This window comes from Saccopteryx bilineata, chromosome 4, assembly GCF_036850765.1.
Source record: "Saccopteryx bilineata isolate mSacBil1 chromosome 4, mSacBil1_pri_phased_curated, whole genome shotgun sequence".
Lineage (NCBI taxonomy): Eukaryota > Metazoa > Chordata > Mammalia > Chiroptera > Emballonuridae > Saccopteryx > Saccopteryx bilineata.
The window spans coordinates 205383021-205395318 of NC_089493.1; the positions used below are offsets into that span (position 1 = coordinate 205383021).

The 12298-nt window shown below is 43.0% G+C and overlaps 1 protein-coding gene across 1 annotated transcript in view; it reads left to right on the plus strand.

Annotated features, from left to right (window-relative positions):
• Positions 1 to 1350: 1350 nt before the first annotated feature.
• THBS4 (thrombospondin 4) overlaps positions 1351 to 12298 on the plus strand; it is an 88007-nt gene continuing 77059 nt past the window's right edge. Inside the window, exons 1-2 of the mRNA XM_066273659.1 lie at positions 1351 to 1669; positions 8058 to 8261. Of these exons, the coding sequence (XP_066129756.1) occupies positions 1585 to 1669; positions 8058 to 8261 (289 nt within the window). The 5' untranslated portion in view covers positions 1351 to 1584. The remainder of the gene's footprint in view (positions 1670 to 8057; positions 8262 to 12298) is intronic.

Genomic DNA, 12298 nt, shown 5'->3' on the forward strand with positions numbered 1-12298 from the left:
CTCCCTAGCCAATAGCTAAACTGCCACATCTGCTTCTGTATAACGCTTGCTCACTTAGGATATATAAGGACCTAGCTGTAAGCGCCAGGCGTGGCTTCCGTTTGCAGCTCCTTGTGAGCATGGTGTCTCCGGACATCTTGGGAGTTCGCCCCTGCACAGGTTAAACTGGCCAATAAAGTAACATCTAAACTCCTGAAAGTCTCCGACATTTGTCCTCATACCCAGTGGATGCAACAGTAACACTGCTGGAAACAAGTATACCCTGTTTCCTCAGTGCTCTCATATGTGGTGTCTCATTCCATACAGTGACTTTAGTGTGACGAGGTATTAAATGAAGCCTGGATTAGAATCATATCAGACCTCGAATGAAAAAGAGCTTTGATGGATAACTCGTAAATCTCCAGGTCATTAGCTGTAAGGAGAACACTAATTGGTGAGGGGTTATTCTAGCAGAGTTTGGAAATAAGCTGATGAGTAGTTCATCTTCCAGCTGGTGGCAGACTGCTTCTTAAACTTGGAAAGAAATTCTTTGAGATATAAAGATGGATAGTAATACTTTTCTGGATCTTCTCCATTAGTCTATTTTGTTTCAGAGGGAAAGTTTCCCCTTGTGCTGACATTTTTCTAGTTAATCCCCCTTATTTTTAGGGGGCTTTGCCCAGGAGGAAGACTAATTCCTTATGCTCTGTCCCTCTCTTTCAGGTCCTACTCCTGAGCTTTTAAACTGTCACAGGGCATCTTCTGAAAGGGTAGAATGGAAGTAGGGAGACAGAAATGAATTGAAAGTAAATTCTCCATAAAGCACCACTATCCTATAAACGGTTCCGTCAGATGGATTCCTTCAGATGTGTTCTATTTCCATTAAAAATGCAAAAACTCTCAAATGTTCACTGTTCAGGTCTCAAAACTTGATGGGAAAAATATTCCACATTTGAGGTATTCAAGAAAAGCTTGAAGAAATGAAAGAAACCAGTTAGTCTAGAGCCTTCCAAATTTATTCAGAGCAGGTCCCAAAAGCCTGTCCAAAAGTTCTTCTAAAACAGGAGTAGGGGGAGGGAGGACTGATGATGCCTAACGCTAGCGGGTCAGTGTCACTTTCTTCCTCCCCCTTTCGCCCCTTTCTTCTTTCTCCTCCAACTCCATCGTGTGGGCCTCTCACCAGCTCTCTGCTGCCCATCCTCTCAGCCCCTCCCCCCACTCCGCCAAACACCCTCGCCGTCGAGGCTGCCTCCACGCCCACCCGAGGACCGCGAGGTCCAGGGCTCTTACGTGTCCGCCCCCCACGCTTCACACTCCGGCCATCCCCACTCCTCCCAGCAAAATGGAATCCCAGCCAAGGGGGCCGCCCCCGCCTCGGCCCTCCTCCTCCAGGACCCGCTGGGCCATAAAGCCCCGGGGCCGCGGCCGCTCAGCCCAGCCGCAAGCACACCACCCCGCGGAGCGCGGGAAGCAGGCACCGGCCCCGACGGCAGCCCGGGACGCGGGTCCCGTACCAGCCCAGAGCGCGCGCCTCCACTTGTGCCGCCCGCTCGGGGGTCCAGCCAGACACAGCGCCCGGCGCCCCAGGGAGCAGGAAGAGCCAACATGCTGGCCCCGCGCGGAGCCGCCTTCCTCCTGCTGCACCTGGCCCTGCAGCCGTGGCCGGGGGCTGGCGCCCAGGCCCCTCAGGGTAAGTGGGCTCGGGTCGCGCCAGGGACCACCGGCCCCAGGCCCTTCCCTCGCGGAGTCCGCCGTCCCGCTCTCCGCGGCTTCCCCCTTGGGGCGTCGCTAAGCACGTCTCTGTTCTGGGGGGGCTCCGGGACCCGAGTCAAAGCATTCTGTGATTGAAAGCTGTGCATGGAGTCTAGAATTTCTGAGACTCCACTACCCAGCGATGAAACCAATTCCTTAAACAACACTTGGAGAATTTTTTCAGTCTGTGTAAAGATGCGAGTTCACTTCAAAGCTGACCCCCACACGGCCCTAGACGGGAGTAAGACGAAACCCGGTTCTGCTCCCCGCGTCTCGGTCCGGCTGGCCCGCTCCTCTTCCCTTTGCCTCATAAATCCTTCCAGGTGGCGGGAGCGGTGTTCACCCAGACAGCCTGGGACCCACAAGCCGGGAATGGCGCCGCATTATTCTATCTGCCCAGCCACTCACCTTTTTCTGCTCTTAACTTTGCTTGGACCCCAAAACCTCCTTAGGGAATCCCTTGATTCCTGAGATAAACAGAACAGGAAGGGTTGAGAAATCAGTCTTTCTCTATGAAGAAGTAAAAAATGAATAAATACAGTAATTGAAAAAACACCTGGATAAACCTCAAATCCTTTGTGAGATGGGGTAAAAACGATTAGGCAGAAAGCACTTAAGCTAAACAGAAATTTTTGTAAAGGCCAAAAGGAAGAAATTATTTAAGCAAAAAAATATCTTGCTGACCATCTGTTTGAAATTGGTGCCCGTGTTGATTTATTACCAAGGAAATAAAGCTGGGAGACACAACTTGAAGTAAGTTATTCCTCAGTAAACCAGGATAAAGAAAGTCTGTGAGGGCATTCTCAAATTCACTGCAGTAATTGCCCAATTAAACTTCACCAAATAACTCACTTTGATTCCAGACCAGGCAACCAGAATTATCGTTTCAGGGGGTACTTTACCACTTTTAGTTTGCATTGATATATTTGAAATGCTATAGTCAATAATATTTATTTATTGTGACCTTGCTTCTAGAAAGGTAAGAGAAAGTTTTTGTTTGTTTGTTTGTTTTGTGTGTGTGTGTGTTTTTCTGAAGCTGGAAACGGGGAGAGACAGACTCCCGCATGCGCCGGACTGGGATCCACCCGGCACGCCCACCAGGGGTGATGCTCTGCCCACCAGGGGGCGATGCTCTGCCCCTTCCGGGGGCGACAGTCTGCCGAGACCAGAGCCACTCTAGCACCAGGGGCAGAGGCCAAGGAGCCATTCCCAGCACCCGGGTCATCTTTGCTCCAATAGAGCCTTGGCTGCAGGAGGGGAAGAGAGAGACAGAGAGGAAGGAGGGGAGGGGGTGGAGAAGCAGATGGGCGCTTCTCCTGTGTGCCCTGGCCGGGAATCGAACCTGGGTCCCCTGCACGCCAGGCCGACTCTCTACCGCTGAGCCAACCGGCCAGGGCCAGAGAAAGTTTTTTTTAATTGAAGTATAATTGACATGTAATGTTATATTATTGAATAGTTTCAGATGTACAATAAGTCCAATTAATATCTATCACCATACATAATTACAAAAATTTTTTCTTGTGCTGAGAATTTTTGAGATCTACTCTCTTTGCAACTTAAAAAAAATTTTTTTTAAGTGAGAGGAAGGGAGACAGACAGATTTCCACATACAACCAGACTGGGATCCACCCAGCAAGCCCCCTACCCTGCCAAGATGCTCTGTCCATCAAGGGCCATAGCCTACAAGGAGCCATACTCAGCCCCAGGCCCAACTTGCTAGAACCAATGGAGCCATGGCTGCGGGAGGAGAAAAGAGAGAGGGGAGAGGGAGGTAGTGAAATAGATCGTCGTTTCTCCTGTGTGCCCTGACCTGGAATTGAACCACAGACATCCACATGCCAGGCCAACACTCTACCACTGAGACATCCGCCAGGGCCGCAACTTTTCAAATAACTTTCATTATTAACTATAGTCATCATGCTATACATTACATCTCCATGACTTACAGTATTTATTTTATAACTGAAAGTATTTTTCTTTTGGTCCCCTTCACCCATTTTGCTCACCCACCCCCAACCCTGATCTCTGGCAATAACATATCTGTTCCATAAGACTTGTTTCACTTAGCATAATACCTTTTGGATCCATCCATGTTGTCACAAATGGGAAGATTTCATCCTTTTATGGCTGAATAATATTCCATTTTATATATATATATATATATATATATATATATATATATATACACACACACACACACACACAGAGACACACACACACACAGAGAGAGAGACACACACACACATATACCATATTTTCTATATCCATTTATTCATCTGTGGACACTTAAGTTGTTTCCATATCTGAGCTATTGTAAACAATGCTGCAGTTAACATGGGGGTGCATATATCTTTTCAAGTTAGTGTTTTGTGTTTGTTTTTTGATAAATACCCAGAAGTGGTATTGCTGGATCATATGGTAATTCTATTTTTAAATTTTTGAGGAGCATCCCTACTGTTCTCCACAGTGGCTGCACCAATTACATTCCCACCACTGGTACAGGAGGGATCCTTTTTCTGTACGTTTCCACCAACTCTTGGTGTTTATCTTTTTAATTAGCCCTTCTAACAGGTGTGAAGTGATAGCTCATTGGGGTTTTGATTTGTATTTGTTTACTGATGTTGAACATCTTCACATGTACCCATTGACCATCTGTATGTCTTTGGAAAATGCCTATTCAGATCTTCTGCCTATTTTAAAATCCAGTTGTTTGGGTTTTTTGCATGAGTCTCATAAATTTTAGATGTTAACTTCTTAGCAGTATATGATTTGCAAATATTTTTCTCCCATTCAATAAGTTGCCTTTTCATTTTGTTGATAGTTTCCTTTGCTGTGCAGAAGCTTTTTAGTTTGATGTAGTCCCACTTGTTTACGCTTGTTGTTGCCATTGGTGTAAGAAAGGAAACTTTTTAATATTCAAAAGTTTTCTTATTGCAGACATTATTAGGCTGGTTCAAATTTATGAGTATAGTATTATGTGTTATTTGATTTTTTTCCCCCCATTGATTTGAGAGAAAGGAAGAGAGAGAAAGAAGCATCAATTCATTGTTTCTCTTAAGTTGTTTCATTTAGTTGTGTACTCATTGATTGCTTCTCATTCGTGCCCTGACATGGGGGTGGAACCCACAACCTCTGGTGTTCTGACACGATGCTTTTATCCACTGAGCCACCCAGCCAAGGCCTGGTGTTATATAAATTTTTGACACTTGACCACACAAGTTTCTGATGTGCTACAGGCATAGATATCACTTCCCCTTAGACAGAGCTGCCTGTTTTTTTGGAGACTTGAAATCAGGCTATACTACCTAAATTATCTGGTTTTTGTAGTTGCTATAGATTATCTGACTAAGTCAAGTTTCTGATAGATTCTTTGAGTTAGTTTTGCAATTATCAGCTCAGTTGGATAATTTGCTTATCTCCTTTTTCCTCTGAGCTAACATTATTAGTCTTATTAGTATGTGTTCAATTTTTATACCATGGTGTTGGGCTCATTGACAGCAGTAATTTCACCTCTGACACTGGAAAGTTGTGCTTAGATCCTGGTGCTATTACTAAAATGTAATAACATTAAAAGAAAGATAGTGTCTCATTTCCTTTTCAAAACACTCTCTAAATTCATCACCAACTAATCCCAACTCTGTCTCTTGAGAAAGAAGCCAGTGGATTAGACAAACCAAACAGACTGAAATAGGACAGATTTAGCTTGAACTAAATTATGGAAATGATCACAGTCCAAAATAAGAATCAGGGATTATTAAGTTTAGTTTTGAATGCAGTTCCCACACTTTCAACACACATCTCTTTTCTGAAGATGTCTTGTCCTGAATAGAACTTTTAAACGTATTGACTTATTGCCCTCGCTGGTGGAAATGTAAAGTTTCCAATTCTCTGGAAATTTAAAAATTCTATTTCTCTTTGGAAGTACAGTAGGCGGCAGTCTTCGTGCTTGGGGAAAGTGGGATGTGCTAGAAGGGACGCAGTAGCTCTTCTGCTTTCCAGTGTTCCTAGGAGTGAGCTCATTATTGTGTCAAGTCCTTGGTGCATATTAAAGAAAAATACAAATTCAGCCTAAAGACAAGTTTTCTTTTTAAAAAGTAGACATTTTTAAGTAGGTTTTTGCCTGTTTGTTTTATAACTTTTATTTATTTTTCTTATTCACTCATGTTAGGATTTTATTGTGTTGGCTTTCAAATCTTTTGCTATGCAAATTTATATTTCAACTGGGATCTGGTTATATGTATATTTTTTATAATCTCTTTTTACCATTTAATATACCATGAACAACTTTCCATGTCTATAAGTGTTCAGCCGCACTACCTTTTTTAATAGATAGTATTATACTTTTTGGAAGGACCAAAATATATCCATCCAGGGCACTAATATTCATTGTTCCCAGTATGTAGATATTATCAGTAATAATCTGTTGAACAGTTGCAGTGACATAGGATGGCTTAATCTGTGTCGAGCCCTTTTTTCTCTGCTAGGGACACTTTTCATAACGTGCTATGCCAAGAGAGCTTCAGGCGTCCCACCTCTTCCGTTGAATTTTTATATAATTCCTTCCATAACAGAATTCTAGAATACCACTGGTGGTGAATATTTTTGTACTTAAATAATTTACTATATTATCCACTATTTCCTTAGGATAAATTCCTGCAAGTAGAATTGCTGAATCAAAAGCATGTGCATGGGTGGACCTGGAGAAAATTATGCTAAGTGAAATAAGCCAGTCAGAGGAAGATGAGTGCCATATAATTTCACTTATATGTGGAATCTAATGAACGAAATAAACTAACAAAGCAAGGAGTAACAGACTCATAGATACAGAGAGCAGACTGACATCTGTTAGAGGGGAAGGGGGTTGGGGGCCGGGTGAAAAAGGTGAAGAAGGGATTAAGCAAAGAAAAAAAAAACTCATACAGACAACAGTGTGGTGATTATAAGAGGAAAGTTGGGTAGAGGAGGTGAAACAGGGTAGAGGGAGGATAAAGAGTGATGGAAGGAGACTTGACTTCGGATAATGGTCACGGAACACACAGTACAGTGTACAGATGATGTGTTATAGAATTGTACACCTGAAACGTATATTTTTATTAACCAATGTCACCCCAATAAGTTCAATTAAATGAAAAAACATGTGTGTCTTAGAGCCTTTGACACTGTTGTTTAAACTGTTTTCAATATACTATCTTCACAGTGTCTATACTAATTAGATCTTACCCATGGGTATATGAGTCCCCGTTTTCCTGAACCCTCCACCAACAGTTTGGTATTACTATGTTTTGTTTTGCTTTTTGCAATTTAATGAAAATTGTTTAAGTTAGCAATTCCTTCATTTTTAGTTAAGCATGTGAACATTTATATATATATATATTGTATATATATATATATAATTATATATAAATATATAATTCTTTGCCTTTGTGACTCTTTTTCTATAAATTGCTTTTTGCCCATTTTTCTTTAAGGATGTTTATTTTACTGATTTTTAAGAGCTACTTTTAATTATGAATACTATTACACTTTTGGTAGCCAAATCGTTGTATCCAGGAGACATCTGTGGACTTGTTCAAACAATATTTGCGTAAGTAACTCATAGTGAGGAAGACCCAAATTTGGCCATTACCTTTTAAATAACTCTAGATGTACTCTCTCATGCCTTTCTTAAATATCAAAAAGTTGGAGAGAAAGTGTTGCTGGCTTGAACAAAAGCAACTTATTCTAGTTTTTGTATACCAACTCTATCAGTCAGGTTATAATCAAGAAATAGAGACCACGTTGTTTTTCTTTTTTGTTTTGTTTTTTTCTGCATTGGGATTTGTTAACAAATATCAGAGAGCTGTAGATGCAAAAAGGGAACACTTAGGTCTCACAAAAGGAGCAAACCGTTTTTCTGACACTTTATCTCCCACCACAGCCATGCTTTCTGCTGTATTCCCTAGTTCACTTATCACCAACTAGGACAAAACAATTGGCACTGGTCCAAGAGGTGCAGAGCGAACCCCAAGGGCCCCTGAAATTCACTGCCTGGGGACCTAAGAAAAGCAGTGACTCAGCTGCTCTCCCTTGCCCCCTGTACTCTCAGCCGTCAGTGCTTTGCCCAGCAGGCATTCTCAAAGCCACTTCTTCAGCCACATGCAATTTGGGGTTTGCAAACTTAGTCTTTCCTTGAGTGGGGGCCATGACCTAGTAATAAGTGTGGTGCTCTATTCCTTTTGGTTCGGGAGTCCAGCCACTGTAGCTTCCTGTCAAGTTGTCTCCTCAAATGGCTTTTGCCCCAAAGTTAAATCTTCCACTGATTGTGCCTTTCTCTCCACTCTCCCTAGTGTTTGACCTTCTCCCGTCGGCCAGCCAGAGGCTGAACCCAAGTGCTCTGCGGCCCATCCTGACTGACCCCAGCCTGAACGAGCTCTACGTGATCTCCACCATCAAGCTGCAGAGTAAAAGTTCAGCCACCATCTTTGGCCTCTACTCTTCAACGGACAATAGCAAATATGTTGAATTCACTGTGATGGGACGCTTAAACAAAGGTAAGGAAACTTGCAGAAATCATTTTCTTAAAAATCCTCTTTTTCTATTCCAGGATTTGAGATCTACTTTTAAGATGGTTCCCTTGTACAACTTTTTTTCCCCCTCATTTACCGTTCACTTCAGTTTTCACTACTGAATTCTTCTTATTGTCCATTCACCTATACAGAGAGAGCGAGTTGATGTTGGGTGAAAGAATGAAGAACTGCGTGTGGCCACAATGCCCTCTGACATTGTCCCTCATGTTATTCTGGGTCCAGTTCTGGAAGGGACAGCACCCAGGACAGTTGGGCCCCCATCTCAGTCAGCTCAGGTGGCTTATAACACACCATCAGCTGGGCAGCTTGAACATTTACTTCTCGCAGTTCTGAAGGCTGATAAGTTCAAGATCATGGTGCCAGCAGATTCGGCTCCAGGAGAGAACTTGGGTCCTAGCTTGCAGACAGCCACCTTCTATGTGTCCTCTTATGTCCTCTCCTCATTGTGTGTCACTGGGGGGCAGGGAGCTTTTTGTCTTTCTTTTCTTATAAGGACACTAATACCATTATGTGGGTTTTGCCCTCACAATCTAATATAAATCTAATCACCTCTCAAAGGCCCACTTCCTAATACCATCACAATGGGGGTAGGGCTTCAACATATGGGTTTGGGGGGGGGGGCACAAACATTCAGTGCATAACAGCCACCCACACCATTTTATGTTCTCTTGGAAGTATGTAGTTTAGCAGCCCTAACTCCTAGCTCTGCAAGCACTTCCCAGACTTGATGGAAAGACTGTGCCTCGGACAGTAGAACTAAATGGACAGCTCTCTCTTCCAGCTGTTTCATGCCAATTCATACACAGTGGTCACCTGTTTGGCACCTCCACTGTCAAATGTTTTACTGTCAAAATCAGTTACTACAAGTACTAAAAAATGACTCAAAGAAAAAGGCCACTAGTTTTTCATCTCCTTCCCTTCCACCCATGTGCTGGGGAAAACATCTGTTCCTACTTATTGAGTAATGTGACAGATACGTGTTTTGCTTTTAACAAAAAAAAATTAAAATAAATAAATTAAAAAAAATAAGAACAGTCTTTGTGTCTAGATGTTATATTTTTTTCTTTTTCTTTTTTAATTCAGTGAGAGGAGGGGAGGCAGAGACAGACTCTTGCATGCACCCTAACTAGGATCCACCCAGCAAGCCCACTAGGAGATGATGTCTATCCATCTGGGCTGTTGCTCCATTGCTGAGCAACCGAGGTCTTCTTAGCACCTGAGGCAGAGGCTGTGGAGCCATCCTCAGCACCCAGGGCCAACTAGCTCCAGTCGAGCCATGGCTGCAGGAGAGGGAGAGAGAGAGAGAGAGAAGCGAGAGGGGGGAGGGATGGAGAAGCAGGTGGGTACTTCTGTGTGCCCTGACTGAGAATCAAACCTGGGACATCCACATGCTGGGCTGACCCTCTACCACTGAGCCAAGAAGCCAGGGCCTTTAATGTTTATTTCAATTTGCTTTATAAAGTACATAGATACTTCCAGTGCTCCAGACTCTTAGACTTTGACTGTGCTTGAACACTTGAGTCAGAGGCATTAGCTGCTGGAAGACATTCCTCCTTCATAGCCTTCATGGGACTATAGAGTTAAAAGCAAGAGGAATGAGGTTCTAACCCCTTCTTTTATGTCAAATTCCAACGTCCCCTTTCCCTTTTACCATCCCACTTACAGTCTGCTTTCTCTGTGCATCACAGCCTCTTGGGTTGTGGTAAGATTTCACATATGCAGTCTGGGGACATGGTTTATGGTTCAGCCATTCCTCTCCCTTTGCCCCATCTTCAGCCCTAATGAGGGGTAATTTCGCCCATTTCTCTGCCTTGAATCAGCCCCACTTTGCCTCACATCTATTGAAGGAACTGCACATCTCACAACCCAGCTACTCAGTTTGTAACACTATGTGAAAACCACCCTCTTCATCTAAAGAGCAGTAGCTTCTCACTAAACTATCTATTTAAATGCATGAAAGATTTTTCTTTTATGTAATTCACTCAGCTTAGTGGCTAAAAGGTTCTCTGTAGAGTGAAAAACTCTGCTTCTAGCTTTTCACCCTCGCTGAATCTCACCCTCTATTTCTAAACTGGTTAGTATATATGAAACTACTGTGGAAAGCCTGTGTTGCCTGGAAACACAAGAAGGAACTTACCCTGAACTTATTCTTCCTGTTTAGTAAGCAGGAGTAACACTAGATATATAGGCTGCTAGGAGGATAGGTAAGGGGGTTGTTAGTATGTTTCCTTTGAAGAACCACCAGGCATGTGATTCAGCTATAACTCCCCGCTGATCGCTGTGTTAGAAAAGATGAAAGGGATGATGAACACTTCTGCACCCTCCAATCTATTAGAGGCGAGCAGTAGCCCTTAGAAAATATTTTTTTAAAAGAATACAGAAATGAAAATTCTTGGAATATGAGGAAGTTATACTAGTATTAGAGTTTGGAGAGTTTGACCTAGAGATGTTTCACTGGAGCAATAGGAAAAAGTACAGAGATTTCCTACTGCTGGTGGATCTGAGAGTTCAAGGAAGGAGCAGCAACCCATTCTGATTCGAAAAAGAAAAAGTCACTGGGTCCAACAGGTCCCAGGTAAGGACATGACATATGGTTGTGGCTCCCCATGGCAGTATTCAGTGGTGGCCATGCATTCCTGATATAATTTATGGAGAGTGGGGGAGAAAGTGAGCCCCAGTCATTACTCAACTGGCAAGGCTCAGTTGATCTGTTCTGTTGATTGCATGGGAAACAGTAAAACAGAAGAAATCAAGATGTAGCTCTACTGAGTGGGAACTAGGACCCACCTTTCTCTCCATTAAAGGTCATGATTTGGGAGTGGGTGACTATACAGATAGTATCAAAGAGCAGGGTTTCATTGTCTGGGTCCTCAGAGAGCTCCTACAGTAAACGAAAGTGTATCACATGAAGACTGAAAAACAAGTTTGCCACTAAGCAATTGCTCCTACTGTCACCCTCTCCAGTTTACCTTACCCACGACAGTCTCATTACTATTTACAAAGCACAACTTGAATCAAGTTATGCCTGACACCAGGCTTAAATAAAGTTTAAACACCCACCTGTGCATTGAAGGCTTTCCACGGCATGACACCCAACTAGCCTTTCCAATGAATTCCTCCTTCCAACCCTCCATGCAGCCTACACTTCAGCTCGACAGACTAGCTACCATTCACAGGACCTGCCCATGCTGTCTTTCCTTCTCCATCCTCTTGCTCTCGCCCTCTGCTCCCCCATGCACATCCTGCTCTCTCTGCAGATACCAAAATTCTACACATGCAAGACGCAGTTGAAACTCCTTCTGACACCTTTCCTTATGCAACTTTGTATTTCTGTGGAAGGCACTCATCTTAGTTTGTCTTGTACTTGAATTACTTCTAGGTCTTCTCTTTCCTAGTTTGTAAGCCTCCCTCAAAGCAGGGACTAAACATCCCTTAAATCACTTTTGTGTCTACTGCTGCCCCGATCACAGTGGCTCACACATAGAAGTGACTCAAGAACAGATTGAATAGAATAAATAGAGGCTGAGAAGAATAGTCTTGTTTGTTAAAGAAGCCATACTCTATTGTACCAATTCTGTAGATACAGAATGCCTGGCATGTTGTTGGTCTGACTCAGATTCATTTTTGAATGAATGAATGTTAGAGACATTTGGGTGAGACTATAAAAGAAACATACGTAGTACTTCTGGCAGAATGATCTATCAGATCTATAAGTAAGACAGGTGGTATAATCTTGATAGAAATAAGCATTCTATAGAAACCATCTGACTGGATAGGAAATATGGTTGATGCTTTTCTAACATCTGGCATGGAGGCAACTTTCCAGTTAGTATCCTGCGTTTGAGTTACAGTTAAAAATCTCTCTGACTGTGAATACCTCTCAATTGCTCCTAGCTTTGTTTGCTATCTCTGAAGTGGGGAGGAGATGATAGCTGCCTCACAGATTGATTGCAAGAAGGGAATTACATGAAGTATGATAACTCTTTTATACTGCAAAGCTC